The sequence below is a fragment of the Scylla paramamosain genome, chromosome 44 (genome assembly GCF_035594125.1).
Source record: "Scylla paramamosain isolate STU-SP2022 chromosome 44, ASM3559412v1, whole genome shotgun sequence".
NCBI classification, from domain to species: Eukaryota; Metazoa; Arthropoda; class Malacostraca; order Decapoda; family Portunidae; genus Scylla; species Scylla paramamosain.
Window position 1 is genome coordinate 8,964,672 of NC_087194.1, and position 23,842 is coordinate 8,988,513.

The 23,842-nt window shown below is 40.7% G+C and overlaps 1 protein-coding gene across 1 annotated transcript in view; it reads right to left on the reverse strand.

Moving 5' to 3' along the window:
* Positions 1 to 23,842, reverse strand: part of LOC135093966 (glutamate receptor ionotropic, delta-1-like) — a 66,846-nt gene that overhangs the window by 3,474 nt on the left and 39,530 nt on the right. The window contains exon 3 of the mRNA XM_063993647.1: positions 5,742 to 5,832. Within this exon, the coding sequence (XP_063849717.1) occupies positions 5,742 to 5,832 (91 nt within the window). The remainder of the gene's footprint in view (positions 1 to 5,741; positions 5,833 to 23,842) is intronic.

Consider the following 23,842-nt stretch of genomic DNA (forward strand, 5'->3'; position numbering starts at 1 on the left):
AAATACCTACTCTCTCACCACGTGACTGCCGACCGCCTGGAGGCCCGATGCGAGGTTATAAATATTAGCGAGTCCTATATCTCAGCAGAACAGTCTGCCAAGTCTACTATCTGGGTGTGGGGCTGGATGCTTAAAAGTCTTAAGGGCTCTTTAAGTGCTAAAGGTCCCATAGACCGCTTAAGGGCGATGCTCAAAGCGTAAAGGTTCGTTACGATCAGCGCCAAAGGTCCCTTTAGTACAGACTGCTTCAGTGCCACTCTTAAGCTAAAGGTTGCGAACTCTATTTACCCTGTGAATCGGCGTTATCGGTGTTTTAACATTGTTTCTTCTGATATTCACTCCCAAAATCAATTTTAAAGCGGTAGCAGTGTGTTGAGATATGGAACTCTACATAAAATGCGCTGAATCTCCCAAATAAGTGCAGACAAAAGGCTCTACTGGGAACTGGTAGCTCTTTGGTGGTCGTGTTGTTTTGGCAGGATGGAGTTCCTTGTGATTGATTGGCCGAGACGCTCTGATGTCATCAGATGCCGTTATATCCAACACAACGTTCCCTTAATCTAACGAGACGCTAAAGGGAGTTTTGAGCATCGACCTTAGAGATCACCCTTCAGGTGAACGTATCGGAAGGTCCCTTAGAGGCGTGCTAAATGAGAGTTTTGATAATCCATCCCCCGGTCTGCTCCCTGTGTCATTCCCCTTACTCTTGCCCGGCGTCGAGTCTTGGGGGAACGCAATACCACGTTGCTACTGTGTGTTTTTCATTACTTCAGCCTGTTGTGTTGCTTTTTATAGTAAAGGTTGTTGATTTTCCACTGTGTTTATCATCTGATGTCTTCGACACGGGCCGTACAGTTGTGGTTGTTACAGGTTGCTACTGACCTGTACCAATAAGGTTTAGGAAAATGGAATAGACAGAAATAGAGACGAGCTAGATATCTGTTAAACCAGAGAGGGTCAAGATGGCCAAGCCGTTTCTCACAGTCACAGTAAGTAGAACCAGACAGTTGTAATGCAATCAGAGTAAAATGCTGGTGTTATATATAAACACAGGAGAACTGGATATGTGTAGGATATGCTTTTTTATTGAATATTAGTTGCAAGGTCTGCGCAGGATGTGTTTTATCATTGAGTGTTAATTGTGTGAAGTGATTTCAATCGGAAATGTAATGTGAAGTGTCGAGATATTTAATGGAACTGACGTGAAGAGATGAATCCAATTTTCGTAGTTTTTTGTTTGATCGGAAATAGTATCGCCTGAGTGTAAAAATGTAAATAATAAAGAAAAATAAAGAAATCAATAAAGAATGAATAAATTAATTAATAAATGGGTTCCTTTTAATCTCCAAAGTCCAGTCTTTGAGATTAGGGACGCAACAGGATTGTGAAACAAAGAAGCGCGATACCAATATAACAAAGGTAGTGGTAGCAACATAATCGTCTTCCGTGAAGTTCCTGTGACACTCCGCTCGCTTCTACTGAACGCCACTTACCTCTCCTAACAGCAGCTATCCACCGGTTCCTCATCTCAGCATCACTAGATTATTTATGGCCACCACCTCCATTTGAACAAAGAGCTACATTAAACGTTGATGACATGACTGCAGATCATCATGAAATCTGAGAGAAGTTTGTTTTGGCTTGAATGGCAGTGATTATTTTCGCCACGACAATCGCTTCCGAAGTGAGTTGAGAGAATCGCTTCATTAAATGACTACGTATATGAATTTATTATGATGTCACTGAGTCCGGGTTGTCATATTAAGCAGTACTACCGTACCTCATATATTTCTGTATATCAAATAGTTTATGTATTTTTACTGTGTCGTATTTAGAAAAAAAAAAAAAAAGCCACTAAGTGCCGGTCCCTAAATTAAGATTGAAAACGATCATCGAAAATTAGAGGATAAATGTCTTGAAACCTCCCTCTTGGACGAGATCAAGTCATAGGAAGGGAGAAATACTGAAGCAGGCAGTGGGTTCCAGAGTTCACCACGAAAAGTGATGAACGATTGAGAATATTGGCTAACTATTACATTAAGGACATGAACACAATATTGGTGAGACAAAGTAAAAAGTGTTGTGCAACGAGGCCGCGGGGGGAGGGAAGACATACAGTTAGCAAGATAAAAGTGCAGATAGTGTGTAGATAGCGATAGAAGATACCAAGAGATGCAGCATAGAGGCGGTGAGAGTGAGGCTAAAGACAATCAGTTAGAGGAGAGGAGTGCTTTTGATTCCAACTTGTCAAGAAAATCGGTATGAGTGAAACACCATGTACATATGAAGCGTACTCTATATATAGATGGGGTAAGAACAACTGGCAGAGACGACTCCTATCTTCGTAGAAGCTGTTTTAGTGAGACATGTAAAATATTCAGTTTAGATTATAAGTAAAGAATAGACGGAGAATGTTCAGTGTAGAAGACGGCGATAGTTGAGTGCTATTGAAGAAGAAGAAGGGATAGTTATCTGAAAAGTTATGTTGAGTGGATGCATGGAGCAGTTGAGGTTTTGAGGCACTAAACCACATTTAGTTTGGTCTGCCCAAATCATAAATTCTATAGGGATCCGATGTCAGGCGCTCTGTGGCTTCCCTGCGTGAGTTGTTTGATTCTTGAAGAGTAGAACGTCTATGAAAAGACGTGGAAAAGTGTTGGATGGTATCACCAGCGTAGGAGTGGGTAGAGCAAGAAGTTAGGCTTTGATGATAAAAGGAAAAGAGGTAACAGGACAAAACCCTTTGGAACACCACTGTTAATAGACTTAAGGGAAGAACAATGATCGTCTATCACAACAGCAACAGAACGGACAGAATCTAAATTTTGAGGTAAAATTACAGAGAGAAGGATAGAAGCCGTAGAAGGGTAGTTTGGAAATCAAATGCTTATGATATGTCTAAGACAACATGAAAAATTTCACCAAAATCCTCACGCCCGCGACGGAACACATACTGGCGATCAGATATAAGGTTGCGAAGTGATAGATATTTGAGAATTTTTGTATTGAGGACGGATTTAAAGATTTTAAGAGGCAGAAAATTAAAACAATACGACAGGAGCTTGAAGGATAAGAGCGGTTATCCTTTGTAGGAATAGGCTGAATGTAGGCAAACTTCCAACAAGAAGAAAAGGTAGATATTGACAGAGTTGGAGGAGTTTGACTAAGCAAGGTGGAAGTGCGGAGGCGGTTTCGAAGAACAATACTAATGACCCTATCAGGTCCGTCAGCCTTCCATGCATGGACATGGAAAGCATCAGTGTGAGGGCTCTTAATGGATTGCATGAAATAGTCGGAGAGTGGAGGAGAGAGAAAAATAATCCTTGGATCATCCAAGATAGATGCTTTAACATCTACAGGCGTAGAGATAAATGAGATGGTAGTGATACCATCAAGCTGAAATGTAGGAGGGATATATGAAAAAGCAAAGTTCCTAGAAATATTTTTTGGCGAGGTGCCATAAGTAACTTAGATTTAGGAATATTTTGACATTTTCTATTGACGAAGGAAGTTTTGGTTAGTTCGAAAACAGACAGTATGATTCCAGGGAAAAATATAAAGTGCATTAGATTCAGATAATGAATCTAATATCGCTTGTGGGCCGTCTCTGTATAAAGTATAACACCAGAATAGATTGAGTTAAACCAACATTTGGAAGGTTTAGGTCGACGAAAAGAATAAGGAATGTACGCTCCTTGCCAGACACTATCACCTTTGCTCTCGCTCAACACAGAGAGAGGTTTCTGACCCGAAAACAGTTGTCATTCTACGGGAAATCTGACTAATACCTTCTAAGGTACCCCCAATTAATAGAGGTAAAACGCCAGAGGCATCTCCGCTTTGTGGGATCCTGAGAAAGAATTGAAGTGATAGAACAACGATACAAATATGATGCTCTGATTGGAGGAGGCCAGCAGAGAAGAAAAAGTAGCAGCATAAGCAGAAGTGACTACCTGCCGATGTCTATAGAATATGAACTTTTTATATTTTCCTTACGAAATCGTCAATGCAAAATAAAAATATTCTCATACGGATATTTCTCCAAAAATATACTGTTAAATGCTAAATGCATTTGTATGGACATAGACAATTACAGTAACAAGATTTTAGATTACGCAGAAATTACTGCAACAAGATTTCAGATTACGTTTGTGAAAGGTGAGGCTAAGTTGATACATCTAGTAGCTTAGCTTACTCCATTGGTATAGCAATAATAATAAAAAAAATATATATATATACATATATATATATATATATATATATATATATATATATATATATATATATATATATATATATATATATATATATATATATATATATATATATATATATATATATATATATATATATATATTGCATCTGAGACATAATCCAAGTCTACTCATATTCACCTCAAGAGAGACTCCGCTGATAGGAAGAAAAATATATAAATAAGTAAATAAATAAATAAAGGAATAAGGAATCACTATGGGAAACCATGGGCATAACGCCCAAACAAAATTGTAATATTATCATAAAAAAAAAAAATAAAAAAAAATCTTATGGCCATATGAAACTTTGATGAGAGGGTATAGTAGTATCAGGAGTTTAGCATCGGAAAAATCAATTAATATGGAGAGGGATATATATATATATATATATATATATATATATATATATATATATATATATATATATATATATATATATATATATATATATATATATATATATATATATATATATATATATATATATATATATATATATATATATATATATATATATATATATATATATATATATATATATATTTGTGTGTGTGTATGTGTGTGTGTGTATGAGTCCGTTATAAATACTTTTTTTAAGCACCAAGTGAGCCATGAGTGGACAGATTAGATGGAACGAAATCTAAGAAAATTATTCTCAGAAGGCTGTGGTTGATTTACATCACCAGCAGGGAAGATTTAACCCAATAACTTTATCGATGATGTTATTTGAGTAAAATGGCTAGGAGATAACAAGAGGAAATAGACAGCCAGTTGAAGTTAAGAAGTGAGAGAGGCCATAAACCAGTGGTATTCATTGCGCGGCTCGCGAGCCGCTGGCGGCTGGCGATGACTTAATTCACGGCTTTCGAATAAATATATAAATTAATGAATTAAAAAAAAAAGTAAATTAAGTAAGTTTGGTCTTTATTTTGCTATTAATAACAAGATATGCAGGCTAATATTACCATGTCTAATTTTTCTCATTTACTATATTACACTAGCAGCTCAGTACTACTTAATTAAGTTGAGTTACGCTAACTTGCAATAGCTGCGTCTCTATCAATCAATGTGTTTAACCGAAGTGGCTCTCTTGCAAAAATTAGTGAATAACACTGCCATAAACGAAAAGAATAAACATTATAGAACATGAATGAAAATGAGAATAGGAGCGATGCAACAGTGTGTAAGAAGAATGCTGCTAGTAGAGTCAAAAGGGAAATACAGAAGTAATCAATGGAAAAGCTGACAGTATTCTATGGTGACAGTAAGCACGTCACCATAGAATATGGAAGAGAGAGAGAGAGAGAGAGAGAGAGAGAGAGAGAGAGAGAGAGAGAGAGAGAGAGAGAGAGAGAGAGAGAGAGAGAGAGAGAGAGAGAGAATCTTGGTTAGAGCATGATCTGAAAAGCATAACTGCACTGTTTTGACTACGCATATTTTATAGATTAGGCATACAGTGAACTAATACTGAAAATTATAGAGGCTTACCTGCTTCTGAAGTTGCCCAATTATTCCTGTCCAGGTCCCATTGGATAGGCTGTGGCCGTAAGTCCGCTGCTCAGATCTAAAGAACCTGAAGCTGAAATAAATCAAGGGCATCTCTTGAGAAATCTTCAACAGTAAATATTCTGGAAAGAAAGAAGTGACAATTACTCAAAATTTTTAATGTAATAAATGTATTTCATTACTCTATACTTCTATTAATAACAACAACAGCGTATCAAGACTCAAGCTGTACAAGTCTTTATGTCACTATGCTGGGTATTCTCAATGCCTGTAATCATTTAAATCAAACTATCCATATGGAAGAGTTCAGTGTAACATATTAATGTTATACATACAGTTTCACCAGTTTCAGTCGCAATTTTCGGCTTATTTTCCATTTTTCGATATCATGGGATGTTGTGACCAGCGAAGGTCACTTTACCTAAATAGAGATCTTGAAACCTTTGAAAAGCCAGATTTTCGTGGACGTGCTTCATCCATTATGCATTCAGGTCATTCCTTTTGCTTCAGGATGAATGAAAGTCATTTTCCTAGGTGTTACAAAAAATAAGAGGTACAGGTGACCCTGCTTGAACTAGACTTTTCTGGATTGCCTTGTCAATGACAGTTCGCTAACTTGCATGCTACTTGTATGGACCAAAAATCAAGCGTTCTAGCTTCGCTCATTTATCAGATGTTTTTTTTTTTTTCCAAAAAAAATTGAAAGCGTTAAGGAGCATATGATGATTGATAAATATCTACCTTGGAAGTCAGAATTACAGGGAAAAGTGATTTTGGTATTTCTGATAATAAATCTGGGATCGTTTATAACAACATAGACGATAAGTAAATAAGGAAAGCTGCAAAAAAGCCACCAGGCCTACACGTGGCAATCCCTTTATGAAAGAGCTATCGTCCCCATCCATAAATTTGTCTAATCTTCTTTTTAAAAACCTCCCTAATGACTCAGCATTAAGAACCTGCTTACTGAGTCCGTTCCATTCATCTACCACTCAATTTGAGAAACATTTCCTTCCTTTCCCCACCTAGTGGTTGTCATATTGGAAGGGCTTGCGCGTCCCCATTAGCTAATGAGCAAGGTTAGAGGGGGCTTCGGCTCCTGCTCCATCCTTCATAGTGATAGAGGGATACCCATGCTAGCAAGGTCGCCAGTGGGGGACCAGACTAGATAGTTCCCAGAATTAGGCTCCCAGTACAGGTCAACGGTGCCGTTCAACAGAGAGGCCACCTTTTGAGGTCGTTCTGTGTTGGATGGGCTTGGATGCTGGGATGCGTTGGTGGGGGAAGGTCTTAGCTCCGTCAAACTTTCGAATCATGAGGGGCCACTCCTAAAATCCTCTCTCTCTCTCTCTCTCTCTCTCTCTCTCTCTCTCTCTCTCAGCGTTCTGGAGAGAACAACTTAATTGCTGAGTTCATTCGATCAAGCAATGTAGCTGATAGCGCGAATGCTTATTGTCCTAATGTCTTTGATGGTGCTGAAGAACGAGTTCCCAAAGTTCACCACCCACCTACACCTTATTGGTTTGTAGCATATTATAAGGAAGGTCGAGGAAACTTAATTCATGCTGCCAAGTATCTAGAAATGGAGATTGGAGTACTCCATACAAATAACATCAAGAAATACGGCAAAGGTGTCTTAATCTGAGCTAAAGATTCACAGGCGATGATGCTGTTCCATCTATCATGCCCTTCTGATGGAGTTTTAGAATCGATCAAGCCACACCGAACATTCAGTTATTGTAAAGGACGTATTTACAACCAAGACCTGTACGAACTCTCAGAAGATGACATCCTTCAGTTATGTCCAGATAATTTTCAACGAGTGGCCAAGATTATAGGCAATGGTAATATGATAATGATCACATTCTATGGTTCTTTTCTCTCTGACCGTGTTAAAATCGGTCCTTTCTCTCTCTCCCCTAGTAAAGACTTTCATCGTCCATTGCAATGTTACCTGTGTTACAGGTTTGGCCATGGGAGGAACAACTGTACAAGTCTTCCCCAATGTGGTCACTGGTCTGCCCTTGACTCCCACCCTAATCCTGAATGCGAATCAGTTCCTTACTGCTTCTGCAGGGAAGCTTATCCACTACGCTTTCGATACTGTAAGAAGTACCGCCATAAGCAGGATATCCTTCAAATGGCTAATTCTCAATTCAATAGTCTTGGTAGTGCCAGGTGAGAACTTCTTTTCAGATAAAAAGATGGTTGAGCAAATACATACGCCAACTTCCTTCACTCTATTTCTTCTACCTGTACCACAGTTAAATAAGGCTGCAACACCTTCCCGCCTTTCACAACCATCAAATGTTTCTTCCCGTTCCTGTGAGAATGTTGCTCCTTCAGTTACTGTCTTCAACAGGCTTTCTGTTTTGGAAAGTGTCACCTCCTCTGCATCTTCACCCAAACTCTCCACTACATCTTCAACATGTAACGGTGTCACATAATTAATAATAATATGTATGGTATTTATAATTCTTCGCATATTTATCAATTTAAGTGTATGTATACATGTATGTATAAGTGTAGGTAATAGGTGTTGGCGGATAAGGGTGGAGCGGACATGATCACGCCACCACACTTCACATACACACACCATGAAACTTTCTATAGTCCTTTTATTGCCATCAATAAGTAATCGGTAACACCTACATTACATTATCTAAGTATTCTCCATAGTTAATCTCCTTCTCTGTCTAATGCATTTTGGCATGTATTATTATTAGCTATAAGTAGTTTTTCCCTTGCCTTATTTATGTAATTATTGGGCTATAATTACATAAATGTACTGTCAATTCAGTCAACCCGCCCATATTTCTGGTGTCAGCACTTTTCGAAAGCGCTAAGCGTCCCTCGAGCTGGCTATGGAGTCTCTTGCCAGGGTGTAACGCTGTACCACGTAGAGGACATCCGTTGTCCCGTACACGTCACACCCTTCTCCCAAAACTCTGTATATATATAACCTACCTAAATATACATATTTTAAACATTCACCTTTGACATTCACCTGAAAACCACAGAACCTCACCACGAGTGACTTTACCTGCTACATAAAGGTAATAAACTAATTAAGTGTCCCGGGATAATTGATACTTCAACCACATTGGAACATATGGTGGCAGCTTAATGAGATATGAATAATTAACTCCAGTGCCAAGTGCATTATCAATTGAAAATGAAGTGGTGAACGGACACAGAGACGGAGAAAATATCAAAGAGTGGCAGGGAAGTGAGGAGAGGAGCAAGGAGTGAGCCGGTGTTGTTTACAGAACTGACAGAGGTCTGACAAATCAAAACACTCGCACCCAGCCAGGAGCGACTCACCTTAATCACCCAGCCATCCACTACCAAGATTCACTTCTCCTTGTTATCAAAGAAGAGATTTAAAAGACTTAGGGGAAAACCTAACACAATCATATGGTTTCCCCTCGGTCTTATTGTTCGTCGTAGATTCTCGATGAAGACATCATCGGCTCAGATACTCTCAGCGCCGACCAACACCTCCCCCACCTGCAGAAATACTGCAGGATCCTATAAGGACACCACCATCTCAAGAGAAGCTTCCCATGACGGAAGGAGTCTTCCCAAGAAGAGAACGGCATATACTGTTTTAACAGGTTAATTTCTCCGGCTACAGTCGTAGGAACAGTGGTACATAACAGTGGTACAAATATTGAATAAAACACTTTTAGTGATACAAACACTGTTAGGGTTCATGTATAACTTACCTCTTTGACGAGATGACGTTACGTATGTGCAAATTAAAATAACTTAGTCTGCCCCTCAGATACAGTTTTTCTTTTACAGTTGGACGGAGCACTCGCTCCCGTGTTCTCTCGAGTGAGGGTTAACTCGGATAATTCAATTCCTGTCCGCGGACTTCTCAGTTAAAATTTTCACAGTTCTAATAATACTAACCGTTCTTCTTTTAAGGTAGAAACGCCTTTAGACGATGGAAACGTAATGCAAGTGTGTAATTAATACCTAACTAAGGAAGGTTAATAATACTACATTTATGGCTAAAGCTGAGAAGTTAGCTGAAATTTATGAACTGGAGTGTCATTCCCAAGCGGAAGATAGTGATACTAGTTCATCAGAAGAATTATCAACGGAACCAAAACCCACTACCGTGGTAAATGCCGTGTCTCATGAGGGTGAGAACGTGTTGATTACAAGATCAGGGAATAAATACCCATCATTATCAGTAGCAACCATGGCTAACGCAAATGCTTCTGCTTCTGCTTCTAGTGCCTCTCCTAATGCCTTACATGCATCTACTACACTCAAGGTATTTCTTATTTCTGAATCAACATCAGAATTTCGCGGAGAAAGCCCGCAAGAACGGGCTCATGACTTCATCCGTTTGAGTAAGGATGTTGTGAGGAGATCAAATATTATCACAGATGAGGACAAGATCTCCTTCTTCAGGTCCAAACTGGCTGTAGAAGTATCAGGCATGATGAATACCAGCGCGTTCATTTCACTTGAAAAAGCGACCAGTTATGTTTATTTCAAGAAATATTTCTTGAACATTTGTGGAGGTAAGTGCCAAACAGATCTCATGGCACTAGGGTTCAAGATGAGTGTTAGATCAACAGCTAAAGCTAACGCTCATTACAAAATGAAGGCCTTAATCTTGACGCACCAGTTCGCAAAAGAATACATGGACTGCAGGATCTTAACAACTGCAGCTTAACAACTGGTTAAAGGTAGGCAACATGACAGAAATAAATTTCAGAAGATTTCTGAAATTCATCTTTTACATGACATTTGTGAATTGGGAAGTGCGGAAAAACACAAGTTACTTCAGTTTTAGGCCGGGAGACAGTAGCTGACCTCGCAGTCTTGGCTACAGAAAAAAAGGGGTGAGCCTGGTACCTCCCCAGAAACTCAAACTTCACTGTTCACGCCACTCACAGATGACAACCAACCCCAACCTTGTGCGGCAGCCATGGCAAAGCCTGGAAATGTCTGTATGTATTGCCATAAAATCGGTCATGTTGAAAAAATATGCTTTAAGAAGCAAATCCAGAAACTGGAATCAAATAAATCCATCTCGGAAAACAATACAAAGGGGAGTAACCTCTCTGTTAGACCAAAAACAGGTACATCGCCACATGTGAACACAGGTAGGACAAGATCCTACAGGGACGTTACTACCCAACGGTACGTTATGACACTGCTAATGCAAGTTGTTGCAACTTCAGTATGATAAACGTCTCTCTGGTGAGTGGGAGCAAGAGTTTCCAGGTGATACAATACCAACTGATTCAGTCTTATTTTGACCTTTTGTACAAAAATATGAAAATACTGCAGAAATTTTCAGAAATTTCCCAAATGGTGCTGAATGCTCCTCATGCACTGCCATTAAGCAATGCTTGTATGGAAAAAATATTTTCATATTAAGTCATATCAAGTCAGAAGTAAGAAATAGGCTTTGTTTAGGAACAATGGGAGCTGTGTTGCGCATAAGTCATCTTGCTGGTGTGGAAAAATGCTGCTAAAACTTCCAAGTAACAGAGTGCTCAGATTGCTTAATAACTCGATGTATACACGCCAGACTGAAGGGCCATCCACAGAGCCATCAACATTAGTTGGAAGTACAGATGAACATGATCTACGTGAGGAAAAATGCCAAGATATGGAGGAAGCAATGAAAGTTGCATTTTAAAGGAAGAGCTTCTCTTCACATAAAGTCTTCTAAGAAAACAAGAAGTTGGTGAGTACTGATACGTAATTTATTCCCATTATGGTGTATGGGCTGTGTTCTACCACTTCTTTCCATTTATGTTGAGCCTAAAGGCTACTTGCATGATATATACTGTATCTTATGATTGGTTCCTGATATTGTATTGATTGATTGTATTATTTTTTGCAAAATATGAGTTTGGCCTTGGTCTGGAGTTTGGTCCCTTTTGGACTGGGGATGCAATTGCTGCAAAATTCTTACTGAAAAGACGGTAACATCCCGCAAGGCCTAGGAAAGACCTGACTCTATCTACTAATTTAGATAGAGGAAACTTCTGTACAGCTATAACATTTTCGTCCACCGTGTGGATTCCTTCAACATCTACTACATGGCCAAAAATTTTATTTTGGCTTTCAGAAATTCACTTTGAAAGCTTTGCTTTTAGTCCCGCTTCCTTAAGCTTCTAAAGGACTAATCTTAAACTCTCCAGATGTGATTTTTGATCAATACTGGCGATTATTAGATCATCAAGTTATGCAAAGATGCTTTTGCCAAGTAAACCCGTGAAAATACTGTTAATCATTTTCTGGAATGTAGACGTAGTGGATTTTAATCCAAAACACATGCGTGTACATGGTTTTGCTTGCTTGTATTCTTGTTTGTAGGTCGTAGGGTTGTAGAGTTGTGCATGTGCTCAGGGTGCTGCTGAGGGTGCCAGGGAAACATAGATGTACAAAGACTGCCGTATACTAATAATAAAGTGTGTTGGTACAAAGAGAGCCAGCCCGCTAGCTTCTAACCCGTGGGAGACGCCGGTGAGATATCCTGCCAAAACATAAGAGAGACGAGAAGCGTCACTACATGAAGAAATAAATAATTCATAAATAATAACACTATTAGAATGCTCAGCCACACATCTGAGGCATGCCCTCATGCCTCACAGAACAGAAGGTTTGACACGCAGGTCACTTGAAAATAAATAAATGCATTTGTGTATATGTTTGAATAAAGACAAATAAGTGTAAAAACGTGTAGTGTGCTTAGTTAAGTCACACGAGAATTAACATAGACTATGATATTACTGGATGCCTCAAACAAGGAGAATATGGCGTTTCTATGCTAAATAAATTGCAAAAATAACACTGCACTGACAATACACTAATAACGCACACGGCGACGATGCGAAGACTGACGGCTGAAAAATTCAGTCTCGAAGAGATGGGAACAGCAGCACTAAAGCAGTCGATGATGCGTCGGTGACGTCTTCAAGAGTCCAGACTTGAAACAGGGACGGCATCGATGACGGCTTTAAATCGTACGGGCACAGGCTGGCGGGGCAGGCTCAGCATAAAACGCTTGAAAGAACATTATAAATGCACTTCCCTTTGACCAGCCATCGTGTATTCCTTGGTGTGATGAATGTAGAAGGTTGGATGTAGTCATTATTCATTACATTAAAATTGGCTTTAAATTGTTCTTTCATCAAAGAGCTCATCTTGAACAGAAAGCAGATAATCTAAATTTGCAGGCAGCTTTTTAAATTAATGTTCACAGCATAATGCAAGGCTGTGGCACGTGCATTTCACGAATATGATCTTGGGAACTTTCTCTCAGAGTCTAGACAGCACTGAATTATTTACGCCACAGACGTTATTGGCACCATCACTAGAAAAACCAGTACAGTTACAGATGTCAATCCCATTACCTTCCAGGTAGTTTATTATAGCCTCATATAATGTCTCTCCTGTGGTTACACTTACAGGAATCAGAGCCAAAAACACTGTTCTGATACATGATTGTCTCTCACTAAAATACCGAACACACAAACAGAGATGCTTAGTGCCAGCAACATCAGTCGACTCATCAATTGGTAAAGAATACTTTGTAATTTTCATTTCACTGATCAGCTCTTCCAGGAGAGAAACACTTACAATGTTTTTATTACAATAGCAGTGCACTTTGTTCTATGCAACTTGACTCTTCTGAAATTGTGTCCTTTACTAGATTTACTAATTATTTCAGTTAAGTGGTCAAGTTAACAGATGCTGCTGTGGCAAGCAACTCCTACAACATATTTTATTTCAATTTTTTTTTTCTTCTTTTTCACTGGATCACGTTTATTTGTAGGTGTGAAAAAGTTTTTTCATGAACTGAGCATCAGATTTCGCTACAACTACAGAGGCTTTTTTGTATTTTCTGTCTTTTCATGCAAGCTCAAGCTGCTCTTCTTCTCGGTGGCAATTGTACACTTGCACACTTTGTAGTACCAAGATCCACTTCTGTTCGTTAGCCAACTAAATTCTTTCTCCCACTCCTCCTTATATTTCCTTCCATCACTGTATTCAGTCTTCCATTTTTCCATTGTAGCTGTTAGTGTAGGCTTTGTAGGCAACTTCACATGGCACACATTGTAAGATGTAGACTTTACGGCAACAAATCGAAGACAGGTTTTTTTTTAACCGACGTCTGTTCGTAACAACAAAGTTCCGACGTGTCTACGACGAAGATTTTCCCTTACTATAAAACATTACTATATACTCTGCGTTGCTAACTTCAACGTTATTTTGGTGAAAATACAAACAAATAAAAATGTAATTCATTGCAGCTTTTTCGTGACGAATTAAAACCCAACATTTTGATAAAAATCAAAGGAATGCCAGTAACGGGTCAACAAATACACGTCCTGGACAAGAATGTGCACGTCTCTCTCTCTCTCTCTCTCTCTCTCTCTCTCTCTCTCTCTCTCTCTCTCTCTCTCTCTCATTTAAAGCAACTTGCACAACCTGAATAATTATAATTGTTCATTTACACTCGTGTGTGTGTGTGTGTGTGTGTGTGTTTATGAGCCTGGTTTACAGACTCGGGCAAGATGAAGGATATGATGGTTAAGCATGAAGTACAGAGTGAAGCTCTCGTTAACAAGTTTTCTATATTATGTGCAGCCAACTCACAAATGCCATACATTTGTAAGAAAAAGTATTTGATGCCGCTGTTATGTCGTCTCTTTCACATAGCTCAGAGTCATGACTCACAAGTAATATAAAAGGTATAGAGAAATAGTATAATAAATTAATTAAGTGCTTGCTAGGGGTACGGAAGAATACGGGTGTAAATCTATGTGTTTTAAAAGCTGGTACACCCCCTTTCAATTATATTTTAGATAAGAAGAAAAGAACATTCCTAATGTCAAAGCGAGACAGAGTTGATAATGAGGAACCATTTACCTTCGTTTTTTACTTATGTAAGAACCTGTAAGCCTGGATACAGAAATTTAGTAAAAGTTTTATGTGATGACCAGACTTCAGATCCTCTGGGTAAGATCAAAGACTATGTACAAAGGAAAGCATCATCAGCAACTGAGTTAAACACCTATGTTACAGAGCTTAACCCTTCCTTGAATGTTCATGATATTTATCTAACAACTACATATATCCAAGATTATCATCGGGAGTCTCTCACACGAATCAGACTAATGTCTCATAACTTAAGAGTGGAGACAGGTAGATGGAACCGTACACCAGCTCTCTCCAGGACTTGCTCTTGTGATAATGTCTCCATACAAACAGAGAACCATGTATTAATTTAATGCTCAGTTTCGAAAGATTGCCGAGATACATACCCTATGTTAAATTTCAGGAGCATCGGTGAACTGTTGTGTGTGTGTGTGTGTGTGTGTGTGTGTGTGTGTGTGTGTGTGTTGAGGTTGGTCTCAACAGGGAAAAAAGCTGAGGCCAGCCTTCTCTCAAAGAGGAAAATATGGTCTTTAAAGGCCAAACCTGGCCACAGAGATATCCCGCCGAAACATAAGGGGGACGAGAAGCGTCACTACATGAAGAAATAAATACGTGATAAATAATAATCTGACTGATTGATACATTTATTGTCGCATTAATAATGAAATACAGCAAAGGAGGACGACGGACCTTGCCACCCACCCCCTGGACAAAGACTTAAGGGTAGAGTATCAGAAATATAAAAAAAATAAATAATATACATTACAAGAATATAAGTAAATAAATAAATTCAGGTATTGCGTACCTTATTGCATAAATATCCTTCAGTCTGGGAGCAAACGTAGAATATTCCTTGAGTATTTCCCTGAGAGTGGCTGAGTCTAAGAAATGGTCGATGAGGGTATACAGGTCATGTTGACCATGCAGCCTAAATTTAGCAATGAGAGGACATTCCGTGACATAATGACGCAGAGTGTGTCCCCTTGGTGCAGCACATAGCCCACAGCTTATACCAGGAGAAGCACTGACTTCCCAAAAGTGTTTATAGCCTAATCTGAGCCTCAATGCCACCCTATCATGTGATGCAGTGTGTCTCCCATAGGTGTAAGCACAGCTCTGGGAGACACGTACATAGTGAAGACTACTGCCACTGCCCCTATAGCAACAAAGCTCCAACTGATCACTAATGCTACTATGTAGAAAGTCCTTAATGCTATTCTTAACATAGTCCAGAGTGTACTCAGCGTTATGGTCCACTGTGTCGTCCTGAAGGGCACATTGAGCAAGGCGGTCTGCATTTTCATTAAGCGGGATAACCACGTGAGAGGTTATCCAGGTGAAATGAACCGTGACACCAGCACCTTCTAGGGCGTGGATGAGATCAAAACATTTATTAACTAGATCACAGTCCATGGGGAGGTAGACTGGAGAGCATACAGTGCAGCCTGACTGTCAACAAAAAAATATACATCCTTATGGAGAGGCGCCACAATATGGAGCGCCTCCAGAACAGCATACAGTTCTTCCCTAGTGGAGGACATGAGTGCAGGGAGCCGTCTGGAAACCTCAGTGTCGGTGTAGTGATTGGCAGAAACGAAGTCACGAATGAACAGCCCACATCCGGACCTGCTGCCATTGACTGATCCATCACAATAAACATGAACAGCCTGAACGTGGGGGTACTTGGACAATTTAGTCATGAACATGTCTTGCAGCACATGAGGGAGCCAGTCCCTCTTGGGCTGATGCAGTGAGTGAATATCAACATTGACACGGTGAGGGTTCCAAATGGGTTGGAGCGGTGACATAACAACGTTAATACAGGCCTCGGCTATACCTAGACTTATAAGAACCCCCAAGATCTTCCTGAGGTATGGAGCTGTAGGAGTCCGAGAATCATGATACAGGGGGTTCAGTGATCCCTTCAGAGAGTCGGAGCCTGTGCATAGCATCCGACCAACAGTACGACAAGTAATTTCCTGTATCCTACACATAATACTCGGCAGGTGCAGTTCAACTCTGAGGACCTCAATCCGTGCAGTCCTGGGGCATCCCATGATTATTCTCATGGCTTAATTCTGAACAAGTTCCAGAGGACGGAGCTGGGTAAGCCTAATATAGCTGGCTAGTGTAGACATGGCACCTTGTGTTGCTGAGTCGTCTGGTTGTGCTAGTTCTGTTCTCGAGGCCTTCGTTGCGAAGGTGTCAGAGGTGGAGGCTGAGTTCCATCGAAGGATCTCGGAGACGCAGGCTGAGTTTCGTGAGAGGATCTCAGACCTGCAGGCTGAGTTCTGTGAGAGGATCTCAGCAGCTGTGGGAGGGTCGTGCCCCACCGTCACCTAACCCAGTAAGGCGACGGAGAAGCAGTGGTCGGTTGTGAAGGTCCTCAGGGCGCCTCGCGTGCAGACGAAGAATCTCTTCAGTGTGCTGGAGGAAGGGAAGGAGAATTAAACAAATGAGGCAATAAAACATTAAAAATTAGTATTTTTCCGTGATTTAAGCTTAGACTGTAAATAACTTTCACGAATCATCTTCCAAATAGTCTCCCATCATGTTTTCGCTATATGACCCTTGGTAGCGGTGTTCAGAGTTTAGTATATCCTGATGGATGCGCTCGCCTTGGTCCTTATAGTACGCCCCTATGTTCTTGAAATTTATCAAGATGAGCGTCAAGGATATGGATTTTCAGGGAAATCTTCCGATCCATCTTGCTGTAGTTTCTCATTAAGGTCTCAACAAGCTCCACATAGTATTCAGCTTTGTGTTTCCCAAGAAACCAAGAACCACTGCGACAGAAATGTTCCACGCTGCTTTCTACATCCTAGTGAGCTTCTTGTGGGAACTCCTTGCACTTCATGACCTTTATTTGTAAACCGACGAAGACACCAGCATCCTACAGCTTTGGGAAATCTTGGAGATACTTGAAAGCTGCAAACTCCTTATCTAGAGCTCTGACGAATTGTTTCATAAGGCCCAGTTTTAAGTGCAGTGGTCCTCTCTAGGGTCCAACAATGGCTCCCATTTGGCGTTGTTCTTCCTAACATTAAACTCGGTCCACTGTGTCCCTGCTGTCCCAAAGGCAAAGATAACAAAGAAACTTGGTAAACACGCTTTGGAGACCTATCATTTTGAAGTTTTCGATAACTTTCCAACCGTACAATATCAAATTCATAAACACAACTAATATCCAGTCGGCGCAATTAATGTTCAGTTAGAAAACACACATGATGTCATCATCACATCAATTATCAAAAAATACCCATAACTGAGTAAATCTTCGTACACCATACAAACTTATCATACGAAAAAAATAAAACACCAAATAAACATCCTACTCCTCCTTTAATTTAATAATTGATTTATAAACTGCATTACACTTTCAAGTTCCATTTACTTTTAAGTTATTCCCTCCCTCTGGAAGTTTTGTCTCTTTGTCTACTACTCTTTGCTACTGAATTATCCCACTGTTACACGCTATAATATACAATCGTTTGGGACTGCCTGTTTCCCTCAGAAAATTACCTTTATTTTCATAACATTTTACATATCTACCATTCACATTGCTTATTTACGAATATGATCCGCTCACAGGCGTGGTGCTTGATACAAACGCCAGTTTGGAGGCGGAGCATAAGTGGGCGTGGGTATTTTTCTGTAGGTTGACTTGGCCTTTCTGGTGCCACACGCCTCCTGGCCACGCCTCCTGACCAACTTTCCCTTTGAAATCACTTTCTCTGCCTTGTCCCTACTATCATTACCGTTAATCCCTCTTTGACCCAGGCTGCCTTCCCATGTTTTATGGCTATCTTCCTGTTGTGCACTGCGTGGGTCACGTGTCCACGTTTAAGTTTTCTCGGCTCCCTCAATACCAATACCTTAATTTGCCTTCTTTCTTCTTTTCTTCTGTGGTGTGGTGTCACCACGGTGCTGACAAGGGCGGCGACGGCGTCGGTGGCGGCGGTGTTGACGATACAAAATAACACCTCAGTGGCAGGACGGCATTTTTACTGGGGGGCGCGCGGACGGAGACTGGGGACGGTGGTGCTGACAGGGGCGGTGACCGTGACGCTGACGGCGAAGGCGGGAGCGCGACGTGGGTATGCGTCTATCTCTATCGACTAGTGGCTGTCGTTAAAGATGTAGAAAAATTTCACAGGAAATTGGCTGGAGTAACTATGGCTCCTGTAGGGTCTTGGTTGATGTTGTGCCGCAACTCCCTAAATGACGTGAAAACCCTACTTGAGACCTAGTCGCAGGGAAAGTCTGCCTCCACGTTGCGCCCGCTGGTAACGAGGGAACAAACCCGTTCGTGAGGTTCAGGGTTGGTCCCTCGGCTAAAGTGCTTCCCTACGAGGCGAACGTGGGGCAGGGAGATGGACTATATTCCATTCTCCCTTATCAGACGGTCGTAGAGCAACGGGGCTCCACCAGGCTTCGGTTCCTTTAATAGCGCCACTAATGCAGAGTCTTGTTGCTCTTTCGGGTTCTCTTTCCCGTTTGGGTGGCGGCCGTCGGTGTGATTTGCTGAGTCCAGCGCCAAACCCACTTAGCCTGGGCTACAGTAGTCACGCTGGCGTTTCCAGGATGACGACCCGCTGGGGGGGACGGCAGCGCTCTTCCTGTCAGAATTCCAACGAGTTCATGGCTTTAATTAGGGGTACACGGTACGTATGCGGTAGCAATGCCCCCCCAGGCTGGAGCCTCTGTGTCCGTTCCAAAGGCCTGAGGCGCTCTCGCAAGGGGTGTTACGCTTGCTAATGATGTTTCATACTGCGGCGGGCCTTGTGGAAGCTAGCCAACCGCCTGGTCTGAGGGTGGCTTCCTCAGCCGGAATCCTATCGGGTGAGAGCCTGGTAGGTAGGTTTCGCATCGCTCATGCCGTCTTAAATGACGGCGGGTGTGAGTAGTGCTGGTTTTAACCCGCTACCTTGCCGTTACGTCCCAGGGGGTGGTGATTCTTTGCCGCCTAGTACGGCGCTTCTTGTCCAAGCGCGGGAATGGCTGTCGGACAAAGTATGACTCGATTAAGGTAGAAAATCAGATTTGAAAAATATGCCCCAGTTTAGTCACCGAGACTGTAAACTTGAGTGATCACGAGTGTCACTGTGACTTCACCCAAACTGTCCTTTTTGCAGGTGATACTGAGAAAGTAAAGTCAAAATATAATATTACATGTATTCCCCTGCCTATTTCGCATTTTTTTTTTTAAACTATGATTAAACGAACTGAGAATAGAAGCGTGATAAACGAACATGAAACGATTAGCTACTCGTATCTCATCATAAATAGACAGGGAAACATCGTGGAAAAGAGGAGTTATTTTGGCGTAGACGCTGTGAATAACTTCATTTCTAGTCTGAAGATTGGCGGATCATCAAGGAAAGTGGAGTCAGCTATCCAATTGACATGACAGCGAAGGATGAAAATGGATTCGGAAGACACCGTCACTGCGAGATGTAATCAGCTGTTTGACGTCTCATAAATCATAAAAAGACCTTCAATAATCAGAAACGCACGGGGACATCTCCAAGTCAGAGTGGCATTTATTGAAAGTGAGGATTAACAATTTAGTTTCAAGACTCTCTTTCTATTATGAATGCGGGCCTCAGTAAACTTGTTCAGTCACGTGGAAGTTGGTTATGCCACGCGTCACGCCCCGGAGATGATGAATTACCTCGCTGACGATGTAAGAAGTGTAATTTGCTTTCAAAAACATTTTTCTTTTTTGTGTGTGCTATGAGTACATCACCAACATCGACTGTTTAAAAGATTCCCAATTAGCATACCGCGAAACATTTATTTCAGGACTCGTTCAAGGTAAAGGATCTTTCACCGGAGGAATATGAACACCCTCAAAGCGTGTGGTATATGGCTTCCTGTCGCACTTTAAGCGATTGATGTGGGGTTACTAGCCGATACATACTTGAAACATAAATCGTACCTTCATGAATTTTGTAGTCTGGACGTCGCACATTACGTATAATTTTCTTCGTATGCCTATAACGCATTTTTAAAGTCGACGGACATTCAACTTGATCCACCTTACAACCCTGACATGTATCATTTCATCAAAAGAAATACACGAGTGGGTTTTGTAACTTGTGTCAGAACTCACCTGGAAACAAATCACGAGGGTGACGGTGGTCCTAATACTTATGTGTTCTATTTTGACTATAATTCACGATATGCAACTGTTATGTGTTCCTTTTTGCTTATGGGAGACATCTAAAACTTTCTCGGCCGGAGATGGATGAATTTTTTGAGGTTGGGGTCATGAATCACGCGACAGATGGGGAGGTTGGATATTGGCTGCACTTGGACTTGGACTGCACTTGTTTCCGCTGACGTGGCTAAGTCTACGGAAAAATTCCCTCTCTACCTAACATATATGGATACAACAGAAAATTACACCTAACTATAGGGTAAAAGGCTGTTAGAAGCAGTAGTAGAAGTAGTAGTAGAAGGTAGTAAACTCGTGGCCAAGTCGTAAGTGGATGAAAAATCACCTGATCAGTCTAGAGTTGCTACAACTTTTACTCTCACTTGGTCTGGAAATACAATGCGTCTCTTCCATATATGGCTTCAGACAGACTCCATACCTTTAAACCTTGCATAAATAGGAACGTTACTCAGCGTAAAAATGAGACATGCGACATCAAGAATCGGATCTACAAGCTTATGTCAAATGCAGTTTATGGTAGAACCATGTTATCTGTAGTGAAGTATGGAATGCAGTAAAAATTAGTGACAACAAGTGTCTGAAGTGTCTTTTCTGAAGTCTGTAATTTAAAAGGGCACGCCAATTAGGCGAAAACCGAATCATGTGTGTCAACAGTAAGAAGACCATTAAAAATCAGACAGTCAAATTACTTGGGTTTCCATATTCTGAAAATGGCAAAAAAAAAAAAAAAAAAAATAAAAAATAGTCATTATGGACCTAACCTAACCTAACCTTGTTTTCGAGAGAGGGATTAAATTAGCATACGAAGATACATATAACTTCATCTTCAGTCTAGAAATACTTATAAGCTTAAATAATGAACTGAAACATGCACCAATTCCTCGACACCAGTAATTTACTACAGATAATCTATGTTTTAATGAAGACAGGAAGGGACAGCTAGGTTTGATGAAATCTGAAACCGGTGCCACACTCATCAAGGAGACAGCCTTAGATGTATTCGCACTTGTTGGAACAGGCAAGTATCTCGAGGTAAAGGCATTCCAACCCCACCATAAAAAAAAAAAAAAAAAAATCAGGAATATAGGGAAGCTCTTAATAATGTCATCATGTAGGAAGGTAGATTCCTATCGTATTAAGAAAGTGAAAGGCCAAGCTTGCATTACTCGTATACGAAAACACACTGTCTCATTTTGACGACAAGCGTTTTCATGTCGATAGTTATACACAAGGGCGTATTATCACCCCGATAATGATCTAATAGAGAGAGATGAAAATGTGGAACTGGAAAGAGAAGCTATGACGGTGGTAGTGGAGGAGGAGGAAGAGGAGGAAAAAAGGAGGAAACAAAAGTTTCGACCTCATAGAATTTAGATTTTTTTTGTTTTTGATGGCCATTATGAATTATGTATATATATATATATATATATATATATATATATATATATATATATATATATATATATATATATATATATATATATATATATATATATATATATATATATAAAACTAGTGCGGCACAGAAATTATTTTTTTCCAAATTCTATGAGATAGAAATGTAGCAGCTTCATTGAGCTTCAAAGTGATACCTAAAAATTGAAAATCCGTTGAGAAATGTGGGAGAAGATGCGATTTGAATGATAAAAAAAAGGTGAAAACTGAGAAAAAGGAAAAAAAAAAAAAATACCCATAGGTGTCATTTTCGTCCTCTTTTATCTTGCACATTTATTTGGGTTGGATATTTCGTGTTCATACACCACCATGTACACCATATATGTTTTTTAGGTATGTTTAGAATATTCTGTAGGTATTACTCACTCGAAAGCGAGAGTGTCGGAATGCGCCACATTCTTCATTGTCGCCAGGTTGAATTGTCTGCACTTGTGCCAGCATCCTCAGTCTTCCTCCTTTTCACTGCTGATCTACCCTGTAATCGTCTTCTTTCTTTATTTCTTTCCTCCAGCATCTTGTCCTTGGTGTCATGTGCACCATAACCGCATCGAGTCCCCGTGCAGGTAACCAAAGTTGTGTTCCTGTGCAGTCACTTGGCAGGCGTAGTTCACACTGCAAACTTCACCTTGGGACATTTCTGCCAAACTTTTGAGTGCAGAGACTCGTTGGGGTTCTGTGTTCGGCCACGCAAACACCTCTGGAGCAGATGTGGTGCTGTCAGGTCCCTATAAACTAGTTTGATGTACTCCAGCTTCTCATATGGAATCTTGGCCAGGTATAAGTTCTTTGATGCATGAGATGCTGGAGTGGTGTTTAGAGCAGCAGCTTTGTTGTAGAAACACCAAGACTATTTTCCTTTAGGGCAGAAGTCATGTCCTGGTGCTGCATCTGTGGCAGTCAGGTGGAAGTACGATCCCCATATTTTTTTCCTTCATTGTATCAACATCAGTGCCCACACTCGACCGGATAGCCATGCTGTAGTACTGTTGAAGTTTGTTGATCACAGTATCGGTGAGCATGTTGATACTACCAAGGCTGCTCTGCTTCCTCCACTTGCCAGTTTTTGTTTGTTTGTAGGTGGCCACTTCATTTTTCATCTTTCTGAGTCTTGACCCGAGGCGTTTGCCAACGTGGTTGAGGCATTCTTCTTTTACCACAGTCACATTGTCGTAAAGGCTACGACCATTATTCTGGGTGCATACAGCATTGTAGGCGCTGGAGTCTCCATCACCTACGAATGTTGTGTAGCGGAAGTGGTGGAGAGATGATCTGGCCCAAAGTTGCACTGCTCCCTCTCTCCATAGCAGCACTTCTTTCGAAGTTTTTGTGACAACGGTGTTGCTTGTTCAGCTGGCAGGTGTTGCAGTAGTTGCAGAGAACTTCGTAGTCGATAATGATGCCAGTGTGTGCCTCGATGATGAAGCCAGCGCCGACGTGCGACTTGTGTCCTCGGGTCATCCACGTACCGTCGTACCTCACGTCAATATCAAGTACGTTGTTGGCATCTGGTAGACTTATATTAGAT